The 27,685-nt window shown below is 51.4% G+C and overlaps 7 protein-coding genes and 1 non-coding gene across 8 annotated transcripts, besides 23 other annotated features; all 8 read left to right on the top strand.

Moving 5' to 3' along the window:
• Nucleotides 1-2,108, top strand: Tc00.1047053507609.10 (nucleoporin interacting component (NUP93), putative; the record flags this gene model as incomplete). Its single annotated transcript, XM_807980.1, has 1 exon — nt 1-2,108. A coding segment is annotated over one exon (2,108 nt), but the record flags the coding sequence as incomplete, so codon positions are not given.
• Nucleotides 1-6,072: a sequence feature (heterozygous, non-Esmeraldo-like haplotype).
• Nucleotides 2,449-2,472: a microsatellite.
• Nucleotides 2,651-3,337, top strand: Tc00.1047053507609.20 (hypothetical protein, conserved; the record flags this gene model as incomplete). The annotated part of the gene is made up of 1 exon (XM_807981.1): nt 2,651-3,337. One exon carries the CDS (start codon nt 2,651-2,653, stop codon nt 3,335-3,337), a length of 687 nt encoding a protein of 228 aa, XP_813074.1.
• On the top strand, nt 3,550-5,478 carry Tc00.1047053507609.30 (ATP-dependent DEAD/H RNA helicase, putative; the record flags this gene model as incomplete). Its single annotated transcript, XM_807982.1, has 1 exon — nt 3,550-5,478. One exon carries the CDS (start codon nt 3,550-3,552, stop codon nt 5,476-5,478), a length of 1,929 nt encoding a protein of 642 aa, XP_813075.1.
• Nucleotides 6,073-6,821: a sequence feature (areas merged during assembly that could not be assigned to a particular haplotype. This can correspond to areas where the two haplotypes were merged or to regions with more than two copies in the genome that were merged during assembly.).
• Nucleotides 6,098-6,151: a sequence feature (T-rich).
• Nucleotides 6,260-7,534, top strand: Tc00.1047053507609.40 (delta-6 fatty acid desaturase, putative; the record flags this gene model as incomplete). Its single annotated transcript, XM_807983.1, has 1 exon — nt 6,260-7,534. One exon carries the CDS (start codon nt 6,260-6,262, stop codon nt 7,532-7,534), a length of 1,275 nt encoding a protein of 424 aa, XP_813076.1.
• Nucleotides 6,822-8,800: a sequence feature (heterozygous, non-Esmeraldo-like haplotype).
• Nucleotides 7,717-7,771: a sequence feature (CT-rich).
• Nucleotides 8,004-8,060: a sequence feature (CT-rich).
• Nucleotides 8,068-8,093: a microsatellite.
• Nucleotides 8,173-8,195: a microsatellite.
• Nucleotides 8,211-9,800, top strand: Tc00.1047053507609.60 (myo-inositol-1-phosphate synthase, putative; the record flags this gene model as incomplete). The annotated part of the gene is made up of 1 exon (XM_807984.1): nt 8,211-9,800. One exon carries the CDS (start codon nt 8,211-8,213, stop codon nt 9,798-9,800), a length of 1,590 nt encoding a protein of 529 aa, XP_813077.1.
• Nucleotides 8,801-9,295: a sequence feature (areas merged during assembly that could not be assigned to a particular haplotype. This can correspond to areas where the two haplotypes were merged or to regions with more than two copies in the genome that were merged during assembly.).
• Nucleotides 9,296-15,864: a sequence feature (heterozygous, non-Esmeraldo-like haplotype).
• Nucleotides 9,867-9,909: a microsatellite.
• Nucleotides 9,910-9,953: a sequence feature (GA-rich).
• Nucleotides 10,431-10,473: a microsatellite.
• Nucleotides 10,535-10,556: a microsatellite.
• Nucleotides 10,726-10,753: a sequence feature (AT_rich).
• On the top strand, nt 11,388-12,416 carry Tc00.1047053507609.70 (hypothetical protein, conserved; the record flags this gene model as incomplete). Its single annotated transcript, XM_807985.1, has 1 exon — nt 11,388-12,416. The coding sequence occupies one exon, from the start codon at nt 11,388-11,390 to the stop codon at nt 12,414-12,416; it is 1,029 nt and encodes a 342-aa protein (XP_813078.1).
• On the top strand, nt 12,787-15,060 carry Tc00.1047053507609.80 (hypothetical protein, conserved; the record flags this gene model as incomplete). Its single annotated transcript, XM_807986.1, has 1 exon — nt 12,787-15,060. One exon carries the CDS (start codon nt 12,787-12,789, stop codon nt 15,058-15,060), a length of 2,274 nt encoding a protein of 757 aa, XP_813079.1.
• Nucleotides 15,865-27,685: part of a sequence feature (areas not merged during assembly with more than two copies in the genome that could not be assigned to a particular haplotype) that runs on past the window's edge.
• On the top strand, nt 15,900-16,039 carry Tc00.1047053507609.90. The gene has a single exon (XR_008255461.1). It is a non-coding gene; the product is annotated as a small nuclear RNA (snRNA) U2 (small nuclear RNA).
• Nucleotides 16,729-20,650: a mobile genetic element.
• Nucleotides 20,769-20,810: a mobile genetic element.
• Nucleotides 20,769-21,667: a mobile genetic element.
• Nucleotides 21,667-21,686: a microsatellite.
• Nucleotides 21,668-26,342: a mobile genetic element.
• Nucleotides 26,343-27,685: part of a mobile genetic element that runs on past the window's edge.

Here is a 27,685-nt window from a genome sequence, read left to right on the forward strand (position 1 = left end):
GGCGCAGCATGGAGGAAATGCATCATCGCGTGGAGAATTTGGTGCAGGAGCGCTCCGCGACCATCATACGTTCCTCATGGGAAAAATGCTGCAACGAGGTGGCGGATGCATTTGAATCTTTCTCACTGAAGGCTTGTAGTGGCGGTGGCGATGTCTCTCGAATCAAAATGTCAACGTCCAGTTTAATCCACGGTGGCTCCATGCGGCCACGTGCAGGAGTAAGAGCGCTACTGAATGGACGAGATGCCACATCCATACGTATTCTGAACAAAATTGCTGGCTTCGCGAATATCGTTGATACACAACCACCATTGCAGTGGATAAGGTGCTTTGCTGCCCATGTTGCGGATGACGCCCCGTCTGTTACAGATGACATTGCCCTTCTTTGGACGACGGTGGAGCAGATTGTGCAGCCAATCCTACAACTTGGCTCTGCCAGCACAACCCTGACGTTTGTTGCCTCCAGCCGACACATGATAGAGCGGAAGGCGCTCATTACTGTGCTGTCACGCATACTTAAGGTGGAACCTGAGAGGTTTGGTGAATTGGAGAATATGCATGCCACACGTGTTGTCAGTATTTTGGAGCGATACACATCATCTTCGAATCCGTGGGCACACATCTACACAGCCATGCGCTGTGGCCGTTATGACGTTGCTGCCATGGTTGCCAACAATGTAGGGCTCCGTTCGGTGGAAAAAAAACTTGAGGAATACGCCAACGCACACATGACAAGGCGCAGCACGTTACCTCCCGCAGTTGAACTGCGCCCGCTGTATGAAGAGGAGGATACTCGTTTGGATCCTTATCGACAGATTGTCCTATTTCTTTTGTTACTCGGGAATACGGGAGAGAACAGTGAAGTGGTCTTGTCAACCGTTGCATCACTTTCCTCAAAGGTTGCACGATCTCTCGAGGACACATTGTGGATCCGTCTTTTCTGTGTGCGCTCTATTGAGGTGCGAGGCAACAATAAAGTCCAGTCCCTCACAGAGATGCAACGTCTGCTTCTGGATGACATGCAGGACCTTGTGGAATTGGTTCGTGGCGATGTAGTGCGTTTGGCGTCGCTGTTGATTCACGCGCTACTTCCCTCTTCTGGGTTGCGGCTTCTTATTGAGGGTGACAGCACCTACGTGGATGGCATTCACCTCGCCATGTGCTTTCACAACTCGCAGCTCTTGCCATGCGATGACGTGGAGGTGCCAATCGACCTCGGTCGGCTCCTTCCACAGTACTGCTCACTTGTCCTACTTGACGTTGACAAACGCCATGCCCGCATTGCGTATGCAGGGGCGGCCGTGTTTCGCTACTTTCTGCGGACAAACCTCGTCGACGTCTTTGTTGAGTACTGCGGAAATGAGCTGGTTTGTGCGAAGCTTTTTGGGCACCGCGGGGGCAGTCGTGTAGGCGACGACGGTATCCTTCTGCAAGAGACCCCATCCACAGAGCTCCTGGAGGCAATGGAGCGTGTGGCGGAAGCGGGTGCGGCGCGTGGCCAGACGGAACTTGCGGTGCATGTCTTCTCCGTGTTGGAGCGTGCCGCCGCGCTCGTGAGGGATGAGGCGCGTGCAAATTATGCACTGAGTCGGGCTCTTCAGATTATCTGTCCAGCACTGTCACATGCATTTCAACAGCAAGCATCCAGGGAGAGCACATGTCTTTTTATGCACGCCGCCGAACTGCAGGAGCGAGTCGCATGTTCCGAGCGTGTGATCCCCCATGCATACGCGGAGGCCTTTCAGCTACTTTGCACGATGAGTGAATTCTTTGTGAGTGCCGCGCGCGGCGAGGTGGAGGTCGCCCTTCGGTGCTTTTGGAGTCTCCCTTTTGTTCCAACCGCTCCAGATGACATTGAGCGCTGCGCCGAAATTTTTGACTCGGCGCCCGAGTCCGTGGCAACGGCCGCCCCGCCGATTGTACTGCTCGCTATGCAAAACATGTTAAAACTTGCAGAGGTACTCAAGACAAGAGGACAGACGAACGACGCGACGCAAATAAAGCGGCGAGCGCAGACCGTAACAATGTGGGTGCGCCGCTGGAAAAGACACGTGGCCCGAAGTCTTATTGATGAATTGGCATCCCTAGAAGAGCTGTTTGCACTCTGAAATTGAGGCGAAAGAACTGTAATGACTGATTGAAGGGTGTGCAAAAAGGGAGGGGAAGGGAGAAAAAAGGGGAAAGCGAGATCCTGTTGTGGTGCATGTTGGCATATGCAATGACATGCTTACAGGGGGGGAATGTAAAGAGGGGACTTAAGAAATATAAATATGTCAGTCGTTTCCAACGCATCAACCCTGTTTCCTGTACTTATTCTTTCTTATGTGTACACATGCATGCGTATTCATTGCTCATTTTTTTTTTATCTCCAGACCTATTAACCCTTTAGATGTGCATACCGCACAGTCCTAAGATCTTTTTTTTACTGCTACTCTTGTGGCGGACGCCTTTTTTTTTTTTTTTTTTCTTTTTAACTCCCTCTATTTGTTTTGCACTCTTTGTCTGTTGATGATGTCCAAACGTACCATGACACTCTTTTCGCTCCGTGTTGTTCTTCCTCTTCTCCTTTTTCCCTTTGTTGGTCTTGTCTTCTTTTCACGGCATACCCGTTAATAATGGCCAAGTTTTTTTTGGTTCCCTGTAGACTCCAATGGAGAAGCAGTTGGATATTATCGCGTCTGATTTTGCGGCGCTCTACCATGAGATGGTTAAACATCTTGTTCTGACACCACATGGGCTCAACATGGATGCGTTCCAGGCCGTGTTTGACCGCATGCACGTGGAGTACCTGCACTACGCCGGGTCAAGCACCACGCAACCGTTCTACATGGATGTTATTGAGAATGTGCTTCAGCTTGCCGCCGCGTATCTATCGCTGCCGACAGATGTGAGCCCCAATAGTCGCGCATTTGGTTTGTACCTTGTATTCTTCCTTTATTCGACACAGCCATGCATCGAGTCGTCACCAGTGAGTGTGCGGATAGCGCTTGGGACACTGCAGAGCTACTTGGATGATATTGACGATACTGCGGGGGCACAGCAAACTGTTTTCTCTCAATTAGGGCGTCGTGTGACGGAAGACGAGAGACGAATACTTCTCGCCCTCCACCAAGCACGGGCGTGGCATGTCATGCCCTTTGTTGACGTCTCATTGCATCTGCAGGCATTACTGAAGGCGCACGATTCTGAGGGCGTGCCGCTTGTAATGAGTGCTGCCACCAAGCGGCCGCAAGTTTTAAGTACAGTTAAGACTGATGGAGCCCTATCAAAGGAGTTAGAGGCATACGAAGCGTTGAAGCGGCGCTTGGGCCTTGATGATGTCTTCGGGATGAGATGAAATAAATTTTTGTTTTCTACTTGTTAGGGGATTTATACTTTGTGCTCTTTTATTCTTCTCCCTTATGCATCCATGTGTACGCATATTTGTTTTTCTTTCCTGTGTTTCTTTCATCTATTGGATTACTACCCTCTGATACCGCTCCAGCTGAGCACCCTGCATTCATAAGCGCAAGGAAGAGAGGGGAGGGAGGGAGGGAGAGAAAGGAGGAAATGAATCCCCTTTTCTGTCGCCAGTGCACAACTTGTATGTTGCGGAATGCGTTGAATTGTATTCGACTTTCCTCCCGCCATTATGCCATCAAATCCACCGGTGCCTCACGTAAAGGTTCACTGGAACTTGTCGGTGTTTTGTGCGGTGGTGTGGGCCCTTCCACCCACGGCATGGATGAGGTTCCAGGGGAAATGAAAGAGGGGGAGATTAGACATCGGAAGAAGGAGGTTTCCAGTGGCGATGGCAGCGGGGCCAATGGCTCCCCGTACATGGTTCAGATCTCTGATAGGTACGGCATGCCAGCGGAGCTCCCAGCCGGGGCGTCACAGTCGTTTGAGGAGTTGGAGACATTGTGCCCCAGCGACACGCTTCGTGAGCAGCTGCAGCTATTACGGGCCTCGCGACGCTGGGAAACCTTGACGGTGGTGCAGCGGGCTGTCATCCCTTTGATTTTGGATCATCGCGATGTCCTCTGCATTGCACCAACAGCGACAGGTAAGACTTTTTGTTACGTGTTTCCCTCCATGTTGCGTTTAGTTCTACATGCGAAGGGACTTGAGGCTGCCGTTGCTGACAGCAGCGAAAACGAGTTAAGCCGGCCCAATGTTGAGAAGTTGCTGAAAGACAAGATTGCGCGGGGGGAGATTTGTCGTTACTGTGAACTCGGTATCGCAGATGTGAAGGTGTGTCCCATGACAGGCACCCCGCACCCGCCCGTGCCAGAGCTGCTGGACAAGCAGCTGCGAGGAGCGATGTGGCTCAATGAGCTGACCTCAGTAGCGGAGCCTCTCGTGCTGATTCTCGTACCCACGTCTCAGTTGGCGATGCAGGTGCATCAATTATGTACCCAGCTGCACGTCGACTTTCGAGTCAAGTTTCTCGTGCGTGCCTCCAGTGCGGAAGAACAAAAACGTCATCTGAATGCGTTGGAGGGCTGTGATGTGCTCATTACCACACCAGAGACTATGCTGCCCGCTCTCTACAAGCGCAAACTGAGTTTGAGGCGCGTCAAGATGCTTGTGATGGATGAAGTGGACGACTTGGTCTCCGTGAACCACTTTGAGAAAGTGAAGATTATTCTCGGTGCCCTCCCCAAAGGGCATGATCGGCCCCAGCGACTTTTGTTCGGCGCCTCACTGCCTCCGGTGGCGTATCAAATGGTGAGGGAACAGATGTTGCTGCCATCCCATCGTTTTGTTCTCGCTGACGTCAAAACGGACAAACTTGGGCACGCGCTTGTGGACGGTTGTTCGACCGCTAGTGCAGCCATCACCCACGTTGTGTTCATGGTGTCACAGGTAGAGAAGATTAGCAAGCTGGCCTGGCTGTACAGCACGGGTAAGCTCCGTCCTGACCAGCGCACCCTCATCTTTTGCAACTCGCGTCACAATGTGGCTTATGTCGCTGAGCAGCTGCAGAAACTCGTGCCGGATCTGCACGTCACGACCCTCACCTCCCGCTCCTCAGCCACGGGGAAGATGGGAACTCTAAAACTTTTCCGAAGCGGCGTCTCCACATGCCTGGTGTGCACAGACATACTCAGTCGTGGGATTGACTTCCATAACGTTGTTTACGTCGTTCACTATGACACTCCGCTGGAGTTTGACACTTGGGTGCACCGCAGTGGACGCTGTGGCCGGCACGGAGTGTCCGGATACTGCTATACATTTTTCCAGCCAGAAAGCGTCAAGCTGGCAAAGCCGTTGGTGGCACATCTGCGGCAAACGCAGCAGCTGATTCCACCAAAGCTGCAGGAATACGCGAATCAGTCACTTGTTGACACGTTCAAGAGCTCCTTGTTTTACCACCCAACACGGCCGTACCGTTCAGGCGATCCACAGCGTCAACACCCTGTGATGGGCCGTGGAATGCCGCGCTTCCCTGACTACAAGCAGGAGCGATTAAATAAAAACTTTCGACCCCTTTAATGTTGGTGAGGAGGGAAATGAGGATTCGGGGATCGTTCCTTTCCCTGTATTGCAGGCGTGCATGCATAAATGTGTGTATCACCCGTTAGCGGGATCCACTCGCTGGCGCAGCTCGGCAAGAAATACAGTTCTCTCGTAGGTATACAAAGGGAGGTGGATGTTGTTGATGGCTCCACTTCCATTTGCGCCATCAGCGGCACTCATGAAAATGCACTGACGTTGTTATGGGGCCTTTCTTTTTTTTTTTTTTGTGTGTAGACTTTTGGAAAGGAGAAGTTTCTGAAGATAATAAGGAAAAAAGAGGGGGACGATGTCGTTTTGATTTGCCGCACGTTATAATTTGCCATTGGGCTCTGTGGTCCTGGTGTTGCTGCTTTGAGTTCCTTTGGGAAAGAAAGCAAGAGAGCTTGTTTTAACGGACACGTTTTCTCGGTCATGCCAAAAATTCCACCTCAATTCATATGCGTTTTTGTCTCGTTGCATCATGTTAGAATAAAATTGGAGGTTGTGATCTCTTCTTCACATATCGTTTCCGCTCTTACTCTCTCCCTGTTTCTGTGTCTATTTGCTGAGAGGCTTTTTCTCCTTTTGGATTGAGGCTACCTTGTGGTTGCTTTCATTTCTTTTTTTTTTTTTTTTTTTTGTCTTGCATTCTCTTCTTTTTTTTTTTTTTACGCCGGCAACTGCTTGTTGTTGTTTTGCAGTAACATTTGTCTTTTTCTAGGGGCCTATTGCTAACATCCATCGCGTCAATAGCAGAGTGTGGGAAGAGGAAAATAAAATGCCGCAGGTGAGTGCAGAGAAGGCCGTCGGTGCGGGTATGACGGATGTGGTGCGCATTGACGGTGTGTACTACGACACAATGAAGCTTGCCGCTATTCATCCGGGCGGTCCCATGATGATTAAAATGGCCAATGGCACCGATGCCACACGCATATTTGTCAGCTACCACCGCCGGCGGTTCCCCCATACAAAGTACAAGCAAATGCAAGTGGCGGCAGCCGAAGTGAAGTGTGAACTGATCCCCGAAGAAGACACGCCCAACTTTGATTTGTACTTGGAGCTTTGTGAAAGAGTGCGGCCGATTCTGAGGCCCACGAATGGATTTGCTCCCTGGTATTACTTCATTAAGGCTGCGGTGTGGTGCCTACTTTTGTTGACCCTGGACTTGTACGCCGTCTTCGCATGGCGTCCACATCCCCTAACGCTTCTTCAATCACTCGCCATGGCAATGGTGGGGTTGAATGTGCAGCATGATGCCAATCACGGGGCACTGAGTCGGAACCCTGTCGTCAACAGAGTTTTTGGTCTGATGCAAGACCTACTGGGGGGCAGTTCTATGAGCTGGATTATTCATCATGACTTTATTCATCACATCTACACCAATGATCCGCATCGTGATCTTGATTTGGAAATTCCTTTGCTGAGGCTGCACCGTTTTGTTCCCAAGCGCTATTACTATGGTCTTCAGCATTTTTACTTCCTGTTCCTTGAAGCCGTCTTTGGGCCTATTCATGTGGCTTCAAATTTTTTGTTTCTGTGGTCTGGGCCGCAGAAGAGGCTTTTGTTACTCCGCGATGAGTGGAGACTTAGCTGTCTCCTGACGACAATACCTCTTTTACGTTTAGCATTTAATTTTCTGCATGCCCCCAGCATATTTGATGCATTGTTGGGGTCATTTTTTCAGTACATCTTGGGTGGGATGTATCTTGCTTTCTTTTTCCTGGTTTCCCACAACTTTGCCGGGGTGAAGAAGCAAGGAACCAGTGACGGTGAGTGCTTTCTCAGAGCTCAGGTGGAGACAAGCAGCAGTGTGGGTGGGTGGTGGCTGGGCCACATAAATGGTGGCCTGAACTACCAGATTGAGCACCACCTTTTCCCACGTGTTCATCACAGCTATTACCACTACATTGCTCCCATCGTAAAGGACTTTTGTTTAAAGCATGGTGTTTCTTACATTTATTTTAATACCCTATGGGATAATGTGGCCAGTACCGTGAAACATCTGAACACTTATGGGCATGGCAAGGAAGAGGAGCTGGCAGGTAAAAAATAAGGCGGGGGCAAATAGCTAAGTGAGAGAAGGAAATGTGTCTACATGCATCAGGGCATATCGTCGTGATTTGTGGTAGAAAAAGGAAACGTCTCAGCAGACGAAGAAATGACGCATGTTGATTTGCACTTTTTTTCTTTTCCATTTAATTCACTGAGCGGATCGTTTTGAATTATAAATGCAGATTCCTACCTTTCTTCTTTTCTTTTTCTTTTTCTTTCCTTCTCTCCCTTGTTTTTTATGTATTCAAATAATTACGTCATAATTTATCTGGAGGGAAAGCCGACCCCCCGGGAGTATCAGCCGGTGTGGGTGAAATGGCGAGCAACAACACAAAAAAAGAAGAAATGTCCTATTTGGCTCTGTCTGTGTTGTGCTTCCATTCCCACTCTCCCATATATGTCTTATCTCGCGGCTTACAATATGTATTTGACTTTATGACTCTCCATTGCGTGGAAAACCGGTTAAGTGATCTCCATCTTGGCCTCTCCGTCACCCTTCTCTCCTTCTCTCTCCACCCTCTCCCTCTGCACCTCATGATAATAATAATAATAATAATAATGCAGGGAAAGGGTTTACTCTCGTTCTTGTTGTTTTTATTTATACGTAAACAAATTATTTAAAAAAGGGAATAAATAAATTTATTATTATTATTACTATTATTTCTTCTACTGGTGGAATGCCGACTGTTCGCGTGCAGGGTGGTCGCAACGTGCAATACACGGAGGAGGCCATAACAGCCAAATACGTGTACCGCACGACGCGCGTCAAGAAGGAATCCGAGGAGGAGGTGATTGTGGGGCCGGTAAACGTTGCGTTGCGATTTCGCACACTTCGAAAAAGAGCGAAATGTGGTCTCATGATGGTGGGGTGGGGCGGGAACAATGGATCAACCGTGACAGCGGGTATTCTGGCCAACAAGCATGGATTGACGTGGCGCACAAAGAAGGGGGTTTTGCATCCAAACTATTTTGGATCCATCACGCAGTCCAGCACGCTGAATTTGGGGATGACAAGTGACATGAAGGAGGTGTTTGTACCGCTGAAGGATGTTGTGCCGATGATAAACCCGAATGATCTCGCCATTGGTGGGTGGGATTGCAGTGGAATGAACCTTGTCGATGCGATGCACCGTGCTCAGGTGTTGGATGTTGCTCTCCAGGATGCACTGTATGAATACATGCGGGACATGAAGCCCTTGCCTGCCGTTTTTGACCTGGATTTTGTGGCGGAAAATCAGCAGGAGCGTGCCGATAACATTTTATCCGTGCAACACAAGTGGGAGGCAGTGGAGAAGCTGCGGTCCGACATCCGCACATTTAAGAAGGTGCATGAGCTGGACAAAGTCATTGTACTCTGGACAGCCAACACCGAGCGCTTCTCCGATCACACTAAAGGCGTACACGACACGGCGGACAACCTGCTGGCCGCGGTAAAGCGCAACGAGAAGGAAATTGCGCCATCCGCACTCTACGCAATGGCTGCCATACTGGAGGGTTGCAGTTACATTAACGGTGCGCCCCAGAACACGCTGTGCCCGGGCCTTGTTGACCTTGCACGTCGACATGGTGTTTTTGTTGGAGGGGACGACTTTAAGAGTGGGCAAACTAAAATCAAAAGCGCGTTGGTGGAATTTTTTGTTGCGGCTGGTATCAAGCCAGAGTGCATTGCGAGCTACAATCACCTTGGAAACAACGATGGGCATAACTTGGCTGCGCCGAAGCAGTTCCGCTCAAAGGAGATTACAAAGAGCAGTGTGGTGGATGACATGGTGGCGTCGAATAAATTGCTCTATCCTCCTGGCAGCAAGGGACCTGACCACTGTATTGTCATCAAGTACATGCCATACGTGGGCGACAGCAAGCGTGCCATGGATGAGTACACGTTTTCTATATTTATGGGTGGGTCACAAACGGTGGTGCTGCACAACACGTGTCAAGACTCTCTGTTGGCAGCGCCGCTTATTATTGATCTTGTGGTCTTGACGGAGCTAATGGAACGAGTCTTTGTAAAGATAGAAGATGGGGAATGTGAGGAATGTGATGGCACTTCGGAGTCATCGTATGTACAAATGGATACAGTGCTGTCGATTTTGTCGTATCTCCTAAAGGCGCCATGTGTACCCGAGGGCACACCCGTGGTGAATGCATTGAATCGACAGAAACAAGCCATTGATAATTTGCTACGCGCTCTTGTGGGTCTTCCGCCGGATAACAACATGCTGCTGGAGTGCAGCCTCCCTTCCTTGCGCGGCATGAGTCAACAGTAAGCATCACGGAGAGAAGGAAGCGGTGGGCACAGCGTCTTTTTTAACGTTTGTTTGCTTGTTTGTTTGTTTCTTTTTGTTTTTATTTTTATTTTTATTTCTTTTTTTTTTTGGGGGGGGGGGGGGGGGAGGAGGAGGGAGGAGGAGAAGAAGGAGCCTCCCGAACCGCATGAGGGCTCTTATGTCTCTGGCTTCCCATGCATTTGGATCGTGACGTGTCACAGAGCACAGACGCATGCACACGGAATAGAGAAAGAGGAGGAGGGGATGACATTTCATTATTGCGTCGTCTTCCTCCCTCCCCAACAGCAAACAGGCAGGAAATACTCATTTTTTACGTTTTACCGTCTATTCTGTTTATCGCAGGATTCCGTGCGGCCTTTTCCTTTGACGAGCGGAGAATTTTTTAATGGAAACAATTTTTCATGAGGCGGCGCGTTATCATTTATTTTTGTTGTTTTTTACTTCGCTACTTGTACGCTGCTTAAAAATATAGCTGTAGGAACGTGGCATGTTCCATTTTTCTCTTGTGAATAAATTGAGGTCTTTATTTTTATTTATTCGTATAGACCATTTTGATCGTGTATTTTTCATAATTTCTCCGGAGTGTTGAGGAAACACGAACTGAAGCCGAAAAAAAAAAAAAAAAAAAAAAAAAAAGAAAAGAAAAAAAAAACGGAATTCATAAGCAACGAAAGAGGTCTTATATCGTTGAACCCTATGATACATTTCTCCCCGTGTGTGTGTGTGTGTGTGTGTTTTCCAAGAGCCTGTGAAAGCACATGTGACCCAGCCCTCACCGTTCCACGTGGGCGGCGGGTGAAAGGCGCCTTCAGTATTTTCTTCCCCCATACCCACCCCCTTTTTTCTCGCTAATTAATGATGCTTTTCAAAAAAATGAGGATTCGTCTTGGATTCTCTATTGAGCAAAAAAAAAAAAAAATTTTTTTTATTATGGATGTGGGGAAGAGATAAGGAGAATAAGGAGAAAACGAAATTTGTTTACTTTCTTATCTTTATATATTATAGGGGGGGGGAGGGGGAAAAAAAGGCAATAGAATGTGTGGGAAAGGAAGGAGGGGCGAGGAAAAGGCCGGAGTTGTGAATGCTGCGTGGGTGAAGGAGCACGAAAAGGTGATTCAAGGAGAAGAAGGGGACGCATACGTGCATGTATTTATTCTTTCACCTTTGCTGAATGCAATGTCTGTCGCCACCACATCCCTGCGTCCTTTATGATTGAGACACACGCAAACACACACCACCTCTCTACTCATTTCATTTCATGTGTCTCTTCGTCCTTGCAAGCCTTCTTGTTGTTGTTTTTGTACTGCTGGATTTTTCTGTCTCCTCTTTTCTTCTCCCTATGGCTCTTTATTGCAGGATATTTGGACTCACTCAGGGAGGTTGGAAGACCGGCGAACGTCTTTCTCTTCCCATTAAACGTAAATAAGCTTAAACGACAAATTCTTAGCTTCCCTCGCAGGAACTCCGCTTCAGGCGCAGTGCAGTGAAGTTCCACGCGAGTAAGTATTCAAAAGGAACAATTAACAAACAAACAAACACATCAAATAAAAGAGAAGGGAAAAAAAGATGCCAATGCGTGAAGATTACCCCCGCTACCCACGGGACGTCAGGGAGAAGCAAATTGTTTCCCGGCCGGCACGTGAAAGAAGATTGGCAGAATTGCACCTCACCGCCTTCCCAAATGTCTTGAATGAGAGCGCAATGGCGGCACCCGACACTGAACATCCACTGAAGGAAAAGAAGAAGGGGAAGAAGAACGATGAAATGAATGCCGCAAAAGTGGTGATGGAGGAGAGGGCAGTTGCACCCATGACAACCAACCAGCTCTTGGCACGCATGGTGGAGATGGCGTGGGAGGAGAAACACAAAAATGCGGCATCCGGCGAGAAGCAGTCGCTGACAGCTCCCGACGGACGCTTCAGGCCCCACAATGTCTCCTTCGATCGCAGCTCGACATACCGCCTGGATTACTGCAACAAGGAAGTGCCTGGCTTCCATGAGCGAGTGCGTGTTATTCCGGATTACACAAAAGATTGGACCGAAACAGACAAGTCAAACATTGAAAATGCAAAAAAGCTCCCCTACCTGACGATGCCCGAAAGTTTGCTTAAGAAGCGTCCGACCGTATACCGACATGATTACACCCCAAGCGCGGGCAGAGATGACTACCGGACTCTCCCGTACAATACAAACCTGCAGGACCTCAGCACCTCCTATGCGTACTCTGCCTACTCTCCGGAGGACCCTGCACGTGTGATAAAGTACGACAAGGCGGTCGCCTCCTGCCGTAGCCCTCGTTGTGTGTTGTGGAAAACATTCAGTCCGCGGGGGTCTTTCATGGTCAAAAGGCACACAGAATCGACTGCCGAGGAGTTACAACGATTGCGAGAGCTTCGGCGTCTTCAATTGTCGAAGTCAAGCGATAGTAGCACCTCGCCAAGGAAAAGCCCAACGGAAGTTTCAACTTTGACGAAGAGGACGATTGTTATACCAGGGATGCGAGGAATGGGTTATCGTCAGGCACCAAAAGAAGGTAAGGACTACATTTATCTTCCTCGGGATCACTTCTGCCATCAGGTGGTCTATGACTACTAACGCGGAGGTATATATATATACATATACTTTCTGCAATCAGGTTGACCGAGGGAAAAATAACAAACAAAAGGCCGAAATAGACTTGCTGGAATTATGGAGAGAAGGAGAGAGACGGCACCACATCCGAGTGAATCATTTACATAGATGTATACTAAATGTTGTGCATGTATTCTAGAAAAATAATTTTTGATGGCATGATGTTCCTTGTATCCGATTTTGTATTTCTTTGGTTCTTTTGGTATTACATGTATATAGAAGTAAGCGCATATGTATACATGTTATTTTATTTCTTTTTGCCATCTTTGAATATTTGTTCTTTGCAGGAAAAGAAGAAAAAAAATTCAATAAAATTTTCTTTTTCAGGTCCGTAATGACGACGGGGAAGTCACACGACTCAGGGGCAACACGCGTCTGTTGGCAGCGGATGCTAACGAATGAATTTAGAGACAACCCTGATGAGCGTCTCAAGCTGTACAGTTCCCTTGCCAATATCGCATGTAAGAGGACAGAACATCCCTCGGATAGTTGGACAGCGGTAATGTTAAAGGCAGCACAAGATTCCTGGTCTCGTATTCGCCAACTTGGGAGAGAAAACATTCTTCGCGAGGTGAGCACTGAGGTGGGCGTGCCAAACAAAGACTACTCTAAGAGAGTTTTGAGTGTACTCCTTAGTAAATGGCCTTGCTTGGAGTACTGGTATGAGAGAGAAGGGTTTCTACTGCTACTTCTTGGATTGTTGTCGACCAAGACGGAAGTGGTATCCGACGTGAGAGTGTTGTCCCAGATATTGCTGCGAGTGGTGTTGCCAGCTCTGTTGGACCCTCAGGTTTCTTTACGCGAGGTGGCAGGGAAGCTGATGGTTCAGATTGCCGGGCTAAGCAGAGAACTTGCTGTCTTTATACGAGACTACATGTTGAAAAAACTTGAAATGCCCCTTGAGGAAAAGAAGGAGTTTGTTACCTGTGAGGTTGAAGGCCTTCTTAGCGGTACTGCGATGCTCATGGCTCAATTCCCGAGCATATTCCATAGCGAGTGGTGGAAAAGAATGCAACCCCTTTTTCAGCAACTCGCTATTCATTCTGCTGCTAGCGTTCGTCAACGAGTGGCAGGGTTGTGGGCGTCACGGTCTGTGGAATCCTTTGAAGTGCTGTGCATGGCGATGGTGCGAAAATCAGAATCGCCGTCGGACGGCGATGAATGGTGGAGGATGGTGGAAGTACTTCTCATGGCACTGCAGGAGCAGTTGACACACTTGTTAACCCTTTCTAACAAGGCAGTAGCTGTGGGAGCGAAGGCAAACGGAATTTTCATTGCAGATTCTCTTCACGCATCTTTGCTGTTTGCTGAAATGCCGCAGTTTGAGGTGGCGAGAATGGGAAAACAGCTTGTGCCCCTCCTTACACAATTTTGGGTCCGCTTTTCTTCTTCTCTTGCCTTTGTGGAGGATTGTTGCGGTCCGAGGGCGAGGCGATTCCGCAAATGCGTCCATTTTCCCAGTCTTTTTTTGCCAGAACTCATTTGGTTTCTGGCACTTTGGCGTTATGTGCACTCGCGTGATGGTGTGGAAAAAGTGCGAAAAGCAGTAACAAGGCATTTGATGCCTCTCCTCAGTGGGAAATGGGATGTGTCGTTCAATTCACATGAAACTGAAAAGGGCTTCTCGCAGTCTGAATACTCATTAGCGGTGTTAATGCTATGCACTTATTTCCCCGATTGCTTTACAGATTCGCTGGGCCGGGATCTGATAGAATTTGCCTTGAGCGAGGAGGCGTGGAAGAGGGCGCTTTCAGGAGATATAGACTCGGCAAGATACGGAGTTGATTTCGCCCTTTCCGTGAGAAGTGTTGGCGGGACAGTGGCGCACCTCGTGCCGGTTTGGCTTCAATGGCTCCCTGGCGCCTATGCCCATCAGCAATGCTTGATACTAGAAGCAGTAAAAATTGCCATTGGCTCGCCAAAGCATTGGGTGTCACGCAGACCTTTTTATTTTGTGTATCGTTCGTCCTTTGACGCACCAACGATACAGGACGGAGGGGAAGATGTTTCGCGCGGATTCTATTGGCTCAAACTGTATTGTCCAACCGTGGCCTCCTTGCCGGAAGTAGCATGTTCTGCACTGGGCACTGATCTTTCCGCAGGGGAATTCCCGGTGGAGGTACATGAAGTGGTGTATGAAAGTGTTTACGTCTCGAAGGGAACGGAACACTCTGTATTAAACATCGTGCGATCCCTCATGCAAATGGAGTGCGAGGCAACTCATAAAGCGGAATCCATCGCAGTTGTCTCAGCGGCGGTTATTGCTCGGCTTGAAAATGTCTCTCCGAGCTGGCGCGATGCATTGTCATTTTCTCTTGGCGGGAGTGGTGGTGCGTCTGACACCGTTGTTTGCAACACTGGTGACGGCAGTGACGGGAGGGGCGGTGATTTCGATGATTGGGACGACTCGGATAGCGGCTTCGATGCCGAAGGCATCGCGCTGGAAGTCGAGATTAGAGAAGCCAGAAGCCTTTTGATGGCCATTCTTGAGAATTGTTTTGGCGCGGATGAAGCCAATTTTCTGCGCGCCATGAGACCCACGGAAAGAAAAGCGGTGAAGCTTCTGATGGTAGAGGCCACCGGCGGCGGTAGTCGGGAGAAGAGGTAGCGGATTGCCGTGTGGGTTCGCATCGTTGGGCGGAGAAGAACCCAACAGATAAATTCCTGCCGCGGCACGCGTTCCGCTGTAAACTGGCGCCGCGATGAGACCTCGAACGGTGTTGAAATCACTAACACGTTATTTCTTTCTCCTTCCTTTACTTTTTTCCCGACCTCTTTTTCCTCCATAGGCCGAAAAGTTCATGATACGCCACACCGCCTTGGGTTGGGAGAAGTCCCGGATTCAATTCCCGCTTGGCCCTTTTTTTCCGCCCACGGAGTAGCAGACTTCGGACTCTTCCAGCCGCAAGACGCCGCAGTGTGAGGATCACAAAGTGGGCTGGCGGAACGGCAAAAGCAAAAGCAATTAAAATTGTTTAGATGCTTCCCTGCTTCCGGAACCGCGCCAGTCGACGATTCATAAAATAGGGGCAAACATTCCAATTGTTTTTTGTCTTGGGCCTTTCTGGCGGGATCAGGCGAGGCAAAAAGAAGGAAAAGAAGGGCTGCGGCAACGGTTTCGGGATCAGGAACTGCACCGTGGTGCTTTGCGCCTTGCGCGAAGATTCCTAGCGGGAAGACCGCGTGATACCCCGGAATGTGCCCGACACGCCCTAAACACGTTGCTTTCGTTTTCCAGGGGACAACGCAAATGCGCTCGATTGTTCGAGGAGCAAAAGTAACACTTCGTAAGCTATAAACACATATGTATCCAATCCGAATAGAGCGTTGAACAATTAAGCGAGGAAGGGACGGAAGAATTCTTTAGCAAGATTGCGATCAAAAATTCCCCATTTGGTTTCGAAACTATTTTTACGAGGTTACTTTTTTATTGGGAGCTGTTGTGTGTATCTTCTCGACTATTTAGCTAAGATCAAGTTTTTAAACTGTTCTTATCAGAGTAATTCCTGATATGGGCTTCGTCCCAGGAATAGAAACCGCTGATCTCTCAGGCGTTCTTCCGGAGTTTCGCGTGTCCGGATGGAGCGTCTCCTTTTCCAAAATTGTGTTCGCTTTTTCCTTTTTTTTTGCAAGCCGCAAATAGGCAAAATATCCGTCTGGACCGCAGGCCGGACTCCATCTTTATCTCCGACCAAACATTATAGGTAAGAGGGGCAACGCAGAAGCACGTAGATCCCCCAATGTCTTCTGACAAAATGCGGATTCTGTTGTCCACTCGAGTGCCCTGTTGTACTCGGTTAGGATCTGAAATATTATTATTGACGCGGCTTTTCCTATCCCTCCAGCGATGACGTTGCACCTTGTCGCGGTGTTGGGGCTTTGGTTGCATATAGGAACTCCGCAGCAGGGCGTTGCTGCGAGCACGACGGAGACCAAGGTGACTTCATTCCCCGAGAAAGTTCCACGCCATGCCCGGTGCGGGGAGGTGAGGCGGTCTGCCCGCAGACTGTCGGAAAAAACTGCACGGCCGTTTCGCTGCGGTCACCCCGTTGATATCACCCGTGGCGGTGACGTTCACAAGGACCCTGGCCCGAGGAGGATGGCTTCATCGCTATTTGGCGGCTTAACATTGCAGGCCTCTCGTTCGTAAAAAGATTGCATTGGCGGCGCGATTGGAGCGGCGTCCACCTGACATCGTTCTTCTCCAGGAAATAAGTAACCGTGGTGACGTGGCGACGAAATTATGTGGCTATAATGACTACCTTCAGACCTCACTGGGCGCGGTGGTGGCGTTGCCATTCTGGTGCGCCACTCTCTACCGTGCGAGCGCCTGTCTCTCCCTTGCGCTGACCTCCTGGAGACCATTGCTGTCCGTGTATTTCCGCCGGGCTGTCGCAGCATTTGCATGGCGAATCTCTACAACCCTCCCACGGAAACTGTTCAAGAATCCGCATTTATCAATATCGTTTGTCGCTCATGCCTTGATGCGATTATCGCGGACGACCCGAATTTACATCGTGAACTCTGGGACAGTCATATGTACCATCAAGGACTGGAGGCGATAATTTCGCCGCTGTTCTAATTGATATGGATTTTGGGCTGGCAAATTACCCGACACAGGCAACACGGATCACACATCGTAATGCATTGTCCCCTGACGTGGCTGCGTATTGCGCCCTACGCGTCTCCCACTGGACATTCGCCCCTTACATGGACTCGGACCACTGCTGAATATCTTACTTGGTAGAGATGGACGATGGCACTCCACGACTAGCAAACACGCTGCCTCGACGGAAGAAAGCCACCTTTGCCCTGCGTAAAGCGGGTTGGCCTGGTTTTACATCGTTGTGTGAAACCCTCCCTGCCACTGCGTCCACATGGTTGGATCCTCGCGGAGGCATCTTACGAGCAGCTGAGCGCCACATCCCGCGCGGCAGCCGTGACAGCTCCAAAAAGATATGGACACACGAAATGGAACAGGCCGAGTCCGCCGCCGAAGCAGCACACGAAGCACACACATTGCCTCACCCGGAGACAGCCTACTTTGAGCCGAATGTACCCGAAAAAGGGAGGAGCGAAATCAAGCCTTACGCCGTGGCTCCGCTGTGCTTCTGAAAGCCCGCGCGAAAAGACGTGGAGCCTCACCCAGCCCGAGGTGGCGATATCTTCACGGCATGGCGCCGCCGCACCCTCATCCTCTGGAATCGGTTGTGCTCCGCACTGAACTTGGCCGCGTATGCGCCCTGCCTCGGCAACAGGCAAATCTGCTTGTCCGTCATTTTGTGCGGTTTCACGTGCCATACCGCCTTGTACTGCTGCTGCTCGCTGCACTCCTTTGGTTCCTGGTGGCTGGGAAATGGATCGGCCTTTCCCGCCGTATGTACTTGACGTGGCCATCCGTGACTCTTTGCTTGGCTCAGTCCCTGGCCCCGACGACATGTTGAATGAATTCCTGCACCGTCTCGTGCCCGTCGCGCATGGCACACTTAGAACGATGATCCACAACTCCTTCGCAAACGGCAGCCTGCCTGGCTCCTGGAAAATGGGAGATGCTATTTCTATCCCCAAGCCCGGGAAGGATTCATGCCGCCCAGAGAGTTACAGACCCATCACGCTGCTCTCTGTTTTACTAAAGTTAGCCGAAGGAATGACTCACCACCGTCTGTCGGCGTTATTGCCGCACCACCCACGTCAATTTCGGATTTGCACCTCCGCGTTCTACGTCGGACGTGGTGGCACTTGTTGTCGACAAATTACTCGTGGACTGAATAAGTTTGGCATTGTGGAGCATGAGCGCCCTGGAGACGACGCCCCCACACGACGCCCTCGTCGCCATCGCTCGTAGTTTTGATTGATTTTCCGACTGCGTTCGACACCACTGACCATGGGAAGTTATTCTGCATGCTTGACAGACTTCCGCGCCTTGGCCTCGAACCAAACGCTGGCTGCACAACTACCTGCGGGGCCGCTATGTTGGGGTATGCACTCGCGAACAGCACTCCCGGAAACAACTCGCCTCAGCTGGAGCACCGCAAGGCGGCGTCCCGGGACCCCAACTCTTCCTCTGCTGTGTGGATGGTCTGCTGCGCCGCCTGGGCAACATCTATTCTGCCGCCGCTTTCATGTACGCTGACGAACACACACTTGTTGCCTCATGTGCGGACATCCATGCCTGTGCTGCGGCAATGCGACCGGCACTGTCACCTATAACGACATGGGCTGCCGAGCACAGCCTGAAGATCAGCGCGGACAGGAGCGGGCCGCTCTATTCTGCAACTCCCCACACCGGCGGTCTGACGAGGACACCGCGGACCATCGTCTGTGCGATGGAAACACAAGCTGGAGGTCCCACTCGGTGCGTCTGCCCGGCAATGCGATTGATCGGGACCTCAATTTTGGTGTGCACGCCACCGCCGCTGCAAGGCAGATCGTGCCACGCCGCCATCAGCTGCGTCTGGCGGCAGAGGCGGGCGCGTCCCATCACACCATGCGATCCTTTTTGGTCGCATACGTTCATATTGCGCTGTTTCATGACGGTGGGGCAATTTTCCCGTACCTCGCTCCCGCCTGCCGCCGTATTGCGGAGTTACGGTATCGCTAAAGTGGTAAAGCATCCCTTGGCCCAAGCACACATAAAGAAAATACATCTGTCCACTTGGAATCCAATCTTCTCCCGCTCCGGAAGTCAATTTGGGTCCGTGCAATCACGCAACGCAAATGCTATACACGTCTCCACGACCACGGGGATTTGCGTTCCCTTATCTACTCGGAAACTATGTCGCCTTCCATGCATGGGAAGGCAGCGACATCGACCCCGCTTCCGAAAGACGCCGTTATTACTGAATCACGCCGCGTATGTAACATTATTGGGATACCCCACAACCACAATCGCGCTCCTCCTATTACCCAACATCGAATTTTCCCTGGGACGCTGTGAGCTGCAACAAAGTGGAATTTTATCAGCCACGCTTTGTCAAAGACGCCTCTGACGATATCAAGCGCACGGCTTTTGATTCTTTTTTATTTCCCTAGGAGATTACGATTTTGAATTATGGACGGTTCTTCATCCCTCGCTGAACTCGCACCTGGATCCGCTGCGCTATTATATGACTCCACCACGAAAAATGATCTCCCTGTGGAGGTCCATCGTGCAGCAGCTGGCAGGCTCGCATGCTTATAGAGAGCCGAGCGCCTTGCCATTGAAAATTGGTTTAGACGTCTCATACTTCCTCGTCTGGACAAATCCCAATCGCCCACACGAATAATGGTGGCGACGGACTCCCTTTCGGCAATTGAGGCACTCCGCGTCGTCCCACTGGTCATGCGAGACTGTGCCACTGAAGAGATCTAAATTATGCTGCTTTCCTTGGTGAAGCGAGGTCACCCTGTGGATTCTATATTTTCCCATCACAATGCGGTATTCCACGCGATGAGGCCGCTGACTAAGAAGCCGCGATTGCGCGATACCTCCCGCAAGGGGCGTCCCAATATGGCACGTGGACTTCCACACTGCAGTCAGGTGGCTGTGCTGGAAGGAAGCCCAGGAGGAAGAGGAGGGCAAACACACCGCACTCCAGGCGTTCGTCGGTGCAACAAAAAACACATCCCTGGTGCCAAGCCAAACGTTGTGCCCAGAGAGGCGCCTCCGCTCACAGGCACGATGCTGCTCCTGCCCACTCTTCGGTAGAATCGCATGCGCCCTGCAGATCACAAGCGGCCCTCTGTTTCGGTAGCGCCGCCCCTACCACAATGAAGAGACGGATCCACCCCGACATCCTCCGGAACCCCCGCCTGTCGTGTCGACTGCGTCTTCTCGTCGAACGAAGAGCAGCAGCTTGTTGCCGTTCTGCCAAATCTGTGGCAGAGTCTTCTCGCCCGTGCAGAATATGAAGGCACACGCCCGACGTATTCGCCCTGGCACTCCGCCCGTCGAGAAAGGACTCACATGCGGATTCTGCGACAGCTCCACGGCCCTCCCAACAAGCGCCTCTCGCGCAGATCACCAAAAAAAATGCCGAGCGTATCAACGAGCAAAACACAGAAACCGCAACTCCGCAAGCTCCAATGACAGCCATAGCCCTTCCGCGACTCCTCTACCGCAACCCCAAAAAGCCGCCGACCACCCCGACGGCCCACGGAAGGCCCTGCCGCACACGCTGTGGGGACGCCCTCGTCCTCGACAACTGAGCGCCCGACTATTTGGGAACACACCCTCTCGCACGACAGTGCCGTTCAAGACGGAAAACCGGCCACATCGCTACGGACAGCCCGCAGGCCATTAACGAACAGCGGCCGCGAAGCATAACAAAACAAAAAAAGCGGCAGACTTTGGGGTTCTCCAGCCACAAGACCCCGCCGACCCCCTCGTCAATTCCTGAAGTGCAAAAAAACACGACCGCGTGATATGCCGTCTGCGGGGTTTTCCGAAGACTGTGCGTACGCGAAAGTTGCCCGCACTCCGCGAGAGTCAACAAACATATCCGTTGCAGCTCCCACGTCAAGGCGTGTGATTTTGAGCTGCCTTTATTCGCCGCTCCTTGCGGCGAATTGTTGTCCACCCAAACGTCCATGGTGGATGGCAAGATGGCGGAAAAGGCCGATAAGGCTAAGCGGACCGCTCGTGCCTCGGCCTGCATGATAAGAAAAGGCTTCCTCTCCCATTTTCATCCGGCAATTTTGACGTCGCCGAAGTCTGGAATAAAAACGACTCCCCAACCATGGAGCGATGCGTCCGTGATGATGGCAGCCGATGCCTTTTCCGTGGAATTGATGATCCGCTTACGGTTGTATTTTCGATGGTGTGTCGCAATCTCTCGCCCAAGCCAACCGCTGCCGACGGAAGGTTCGCCGGGGATGTCTCCTGCACAATCCCTTGGTGAAGTGCGGATACTCTTCGCCGCACTGCCTTGATAAAAAAGTAGTAGTCGCATAAACGCTTGCACAAAATGGCAGTCGCGTACAAAAAAAGTGACGCCACAACCTCCATTCCCGCGATGGTTGAAGAATTGAGCGCCGACATGGCGCGCACAGATCGGACAAACTTGTCACTCAGGGATACCGCCCGGTGAGTATGATCAAATTGCACCCCCAGAAAGGTGCACTGCGTAGCGCCCGATTCGCGGTCCTCCCTATCGTGGCGTGACGCCTGTCCGCATTACGAAGCACTTGGGCTTCCCACAATGCCACATCGCTTTTCGGCCCTGCAATGCGCATATTTTTTTTTTTTTTTTTTTTCTACTCTTACCAGCGCGTCTAGCTATACAGTGCCATCTGAGTGCCGAAGAGGTGGTCGAGCAACGACAAAAGTTTCCTGCTATGAAGCAACTGCCATTGAGAGAACTTTCCGAGGCGAAGGTCCTGTTCAATGCCCAGCCGTTGACGCACAGCCAAGGTGCCTGGACATTCTAGAAGCAGATGGTGCAAGGTTTCCTGCGGGCCGATTGGCGTGCTTGTGGAAGCTGGCTGATCCTGCGGCAGCAGAGATCGCCTCCTGGCACTGCTGTTTCGATGCCGTGTGGCGTCTGGGTTGTGTGCGCAGCGACTTCTGTGCGGTGCGGTGCTTCTCCGTGTGGGGAAAACCATGTCGCAGAAATCACATTTGAGCTCGGGAAGCGGTGGAGGATGTTCCGGATGAAAGGACCGACAGTGACTGACGAGACCCGAGAATCCCGTCAATGTAGAATCACAGTGCGGACATTTCTCCTTCCGAAGGCGTGTGAGGGTCCGTCTCCTTACTGGAGAGACGTCTTCCTCCCTCGCCGACGGGGGAACAGTGTCCGTCCCCGATGCAGTTGGATCGTTGTTAGAGCGCATATATGCAGACTGTTCCGGTGAGATGTTGCAGAATCGGCATGGGTTTGTGCAATCTCTCACGGCCCAGTATAGTCGGCCCCAGAGCTCAGATTCCCCGCACCTTGCCCTTGCGAGGTGAACCAGTTCCTGACGGTGTAGAACTTCCTGAGTGATCAGGTCCTTACCGCTGAGATCTGATGGCCTTGTGCCGCAATGCAAGTAGCGATGAGTGTCTTGACGAATGGTACTACGCCACTTGTTGGTGAGCTGGGTAGTCAAACATGTCAGCAGATCCGTATGCCATAAAGGTGCGATTCCTTGCTCCGTGTATTGTCCAGTTGCCATAGTCTGCGTCGCATACTGATCTGCAAGCTCGTTAGCATGTACTCCGCAATGTCCGTAACAAAACTGCAGGTGCACGGACCAGCCAGCACACGTCAGTGTTAAGAGACGCTGCCAGATCCGATCCTCCGTCCAGTCTGTCTGACTGAGCGGGCCCTTGTTTAGAGCCGCTAGAAGAGACTGACCGTCTGTCACCACAAGCAGGGTCTTACGCCTGTGGCGGATACGAGGAATCATCAGCTTCTCTAGGGCTAGAAGCAGCGCACGGGATTCCGTCCTGTAGCTGCATGGGCGTGCACCGCAGTTTATGCTGGCCTTTTCTATTATCTCCGATGAGTTGAGGGATGAAAGCAGTATTCCAACCCCTGCTGACTTGGGAACGTCGACACCGCCATCGGTCGCAAGTATCCACGAACGATGGCTGTGCAGCGCTAGAGCCTCTTCGCTGACTCTGCGCTTTTCCCTTATCAGCTCCTCTTCGTCAGTTATTGAGTGGTCTATCGGAAGTTCCACACCGATGGTGGCCCGGTGAGCGGAGGCCGCAAACCAGGGAGGAATGGAGCTGCGAAAGAACCGCTCTTCGCGTGGTGAGCTCTCAGTGATGCCGTAGTCCTTTGTGTATGCGTCTACGAAGGCATATAGCTCGTCCCGAGATAATGGCGAGATGCGGAAACCGGCGCGAGGCGGTGGCTCAGGCGGGGGTCTCCGCATCCAGTCCATCTGACATGCGCGTGTGTTCTCAAATATTGAGAGCCGCGCGCGCAGGCAAAGGACGTGGAGCGGCGGCATATTAGCCTCCAGTAGTGCGGATTCCGGGTCAACAGTGCTCGGAACTCCGCTGACAATGCGTGCCAGAGTTGCGTACGTCTTCTGCATCTCATTCTTCGCTGAATCCGTCGCTACTGCCCATATGAGCTCGCTGCCATAGCGTAATTTGGAAGCACCGTATCCAATGACGAACGTGCGTAGGTCATGTGGAGATGGTCCCGCCTCTTTGTGCGCTATGCAGCGTAGCTGCGATATCCGTTGCGAAGTGGCAGCGCATTGCTTGGAGGCCGCCACATTTAGCGTCAGTCGTGGATCGAGATCCATGCCGAGAAGCTTCGTAGTTCGCGATGCCCCATGGTCATGACTGGGATTTGACATCCAGCCACTACCAGGGGCCACCTTCCTTCACGATCATAATCTGACTCCGTGTGCGTGGAGAGTGTGAACCAAGCAGCTTCACACTTTGACGGGTTGATGGCCAGGCCATTTTCCTGACTCCACGCATGCATTTTTTCAAGAACCATGTTGGCAGTGGGAATGGCGTCTTCCCGGGACTGCCCCTTAACGATAATAGAGAGGTCGTCCGCATACATGTCTGCTGTGACACCCGCAAAGCTGTTCAGCAGATTGAGAAGTGGGTGTACGTAAAGGGAGAACAAATACGGTTCCAGCACGGACCCCTGAGGAACTCCTCGCAGCATGGGACGCCGATCGCCGTGTCTGTGGCCAACTCGTGTCTTCGCGTAGCGACCACATAGAGAGTTTCTAAGCCACCTTCTACAATTCACCCCCGGAATATTAGCCAGCAAGCGACTGAGGACTCGATGATCTATGGAGTCAAAAGCCTTGCTGAAATCAACCAGCACCAGCAGGGTCCGATGGGGTCTGTAGTGGAGTTGATTACCAATACCGCTCTTCTTGGGAAGGCTCACTTGGAAATAGTGATTTCTATTATGCTCCACTTCGTGTATCAGGTGTGCCAGCTGCATCGTCGTGGTACGCATACTACGATATGCATACTGGTGGGGGTGCGGCGTCCACACCCAAAGCAATCTCTTCAGTACCATTTTCTCAGCAACCTTACTCACAATGGAGGTAAGGCTGATGGGTCGATATGACTCAAGCAGTTCCGGCGACTTACCGGGTTTTAAGAGTGGAACGATGGTAGCGCGTCTCCACTCAGCCGGAACCGTACCGGTCGTCCAGCTGTGGTTAATGCAACGAAGAAGGAATCGGAGGCCCTTTGACGAAATATGTCGCAGTGCCTCACTGTAGACTTCATCCGGTCCGGGGGCCTTGCCATACGGCGTATTACGTAGCGCAGCAAGCAGTTCCGTACGATTAAAAGGTGCATCAAGAGGGGAGTGAAGATGAGCAACTAAACCAGATGTGGTGGCAGCTTCGTTTTTATCCTGTGGCTCAGAACTAGATGAGAGTGAAGAACCTGAAGTAAATGTGGCGGCAGACTCGTTGTTGTTCTGCGGCTCGGAGCTAGAAGAAGTAGAAGAAAATGAAGTAAATGAGGCAGCAGACTCGCTGTTGTTCTGCTGCCCAAAAAGAAAAGAAGCATTAATTTTCAAAGATGCACTCTGTCTGTTGATGCCTTTTTCCGTCCGGAAATGTATTTCCATGTGAGTGGCTCGCCCGGATTTAACTTGCTGATGCGGCGTAGATACGTGTTGCGCAAGCGCTCTCGGAGCAGGAGGAAGAATTGACTTCTTGTCCGTTGCATTTCTGCCTCACGGTCGGGCGTCGGTGACTGCAGATAGCGGGCTTTGCTGTCAATAGCAATCCGCTCTGCCTCCATGAGAGTGTCGTCCCAAAGCCTGGGACCATCCTTGTGCATGCCGCGGGGGCAATGCCGTCGATACGAAGTTATAAGCGCTCTCGTTAAAGCCCTAATGCCGGTGGACTGCTTTTTATAGTCGTATGCCGGAATTTGTGCGTCGAAGTCCTTAATGAATAAATCCCACTCGCACTTCCCCCAACTGTAGAAAAACTTAGGTGCCGAAGGTATGGTATCCTTAAATGCCTGATGCAGCGTAAATGTCAGCATATAATGATCACTAAGCGGCGACACGGAAGCTGACCAATCCGACACAGTCAAATGCTTTGACCATGTCAGATCGATACAGGATCGTTCTCTTGTGCCACGGGCATACGTGATCACACCAGGGGTGTTAACCAAGGTGAGTCCCACATCCGTGCACAGTTCTAAAGATTCTGCAGCAACCTCGCTTGGAGAAGTCTCCAAGAATGGCTCCCACTGTGGGTGATGCATGTTGAAATCCCCACACAGCAGGAGCGGCGACGAGGCTGGAAGGCTGTTTACTAACCGCCTGAAGGATTGCGTTACTTGCGGTGGTGGTCTCATATAGGCACTCGCTACAATAAGATCACGGTTCTGGTCCAGAGCAACCTGGACCACCACCACTTCAAGGCCGGTGTCATGCTGGGGAATGGTGAGAGGTATACGCTTGGAGCGGAGAGTTTTCCGCACCAGCACCGCCACACCGCCTTCCTTGCCGATGCGCGACTGTGCATAGAGCACATAATCTCCAGTGTGCATGCTGGCGATCTGCTCTGACGACTTCCAAGTCTCCTGAATGGCTATTATGTCTGCTCCTTGCGCCATTAATGTTGCGAGTTTTGACGGCGTGAGGCAATAAACATTCATCTGGAGTACTGCTATGGGGCCTGGGTTCTGCTCAATGTCTCCGCTTAGCAGTAGCTTTTGTCGTTGCGCGTCACATACGGCACGCAAACGGTATGTGTAGCGCTGATAAGCGCCGATGGAATTCAGCAGCGGATAGAAATACCGCTCCGCGGGCAGCCATGTAAATGGCTCCATCTGGTGCCCTTCCGACCCGTTTGTGCGGCGCCTCCTGCCTCTCCGCGCGCAGCAGATGGGCAGCAGGCGCTTAGCTTCCTCTCTAGCAAAGAGTACTAGACCCTGGCACCACGTTGAGGTGGCCGGCTGCGCCAGGGGCAATGCGCATATCATCGATCCATACGTCGACACGCACCAATGGAGGTGCGGCCCAGAGGCGGTGAACCACCGTCGTCATCCCCGCAATTGCTGAAGTAATAATAATCTGGAGAATTTCTGGGCCGGCCTTGTATCCCACTGGGTGCCGTGTGAGATCCACCAGCGTGCCGTCCTCCACGTGGCATCGAAAGAGATGCCGAGTCTCCCGCGGTAAAGAGACTTAAAAAAAGGATGCCTTTAAGTCCAGGCAGGAAGCGGCCTCAGCCATCACAGGCGGCAAATAATTGGAAATATGTAAAAGAGGAACATTAGCCCCATAAGGGTCGTCGCTGTTCCTGTCGCGTGGCCACGCAATCCATCGTCGTCGTAAACCGGTGGTTTTCTCCTCCACAACCGAGAAAGGTATTATCCATCCGCCTGTTATTGTGGACGAAGCGTCCTCGATTATTCTTGCTTTTCGTAACAATCGCGCGTCAGCGGTTGGAATCCTCCGTGAGCCTTCGCGCGCTTTACCGGAGGAGGACGGAGGGAAAGGGGACCGCCCGACGAGTCCCCAAACTTGCATGAGACTCTCCAAGGTGGCCGGGTTCAACCGACTTTTAATCCACTCTAGGTTCAACACGGGCACGTTGACCTGATGTAACGGGATAGCGTGTTCATTTTGTGGAGTGGCCAGACGCGTCCTTGCCACGCGTCTCGTTATTGTAGCGGCATGATGATTAAACTCATGGAAAAAACGTTCCTCCGCTCTTAGCCAGGGTTCTTGCCCTTCCGCCGTTTCTCCCTTCACATCAATGCGACCAGCGACGACACCTGGGTCAGCAGTGTGGTGTACCTCCACAAATATCGGAATGCGTTCTGGGGAAGGTCGAACGGGTCGACGTGCTTCGCCAACTGCGAGATCACGTGTGGGTCCAAATTGTATGTCTCCACGATTTGAGCAGCGTGCCTCAACGCACCGCGTTCTATGGAATGCGCCGTGGCATCCCAGGGAGCCAGAGTGCGTTAGACTTGGGCAGTCGTAAGATTCGTGAGCTTTTCGTTTTATTGAAGTGTCCTGCATAAATTTATAGTGTGGAAGGCGTCCTGCCCTCGTATCCTCACGAACCGCAAGGTGCGGTGGGGGTCCACCCTCGCCGTCTTCGGCGCCACGGACCTATCCAACAATTATGCTCCCGTCCGGCTCCAGTGTGAAATTGTTGGGAGTCAAGACCGCAATCTCAAACCAACGACTCGCCGTTATCCACGCAAGTCGTAAGACAACACGTTCCTTCCAACCGGTCCGGCTGCGGATTACTTGATTCATCTCTTCCTCTGTCAAGGGGCGCGCCTGCCTCGTCTG

This window comes from Trypanosoma cruzi, genomic scaffold (assembly GCF_000209065.1).
Source record: "Trypanosoma cruzi strain CL Brener 1047053516261 genomic scaffold, whole genome shotgun sequence".
Classification (NCBI taxonomy): domain Eukaryota; phylum Euglenozoa; class Kinetoplastea; order Trypanosomatida; family Trypanosomatidae; genus Trypanosoma; species Trypanosoma cruzi.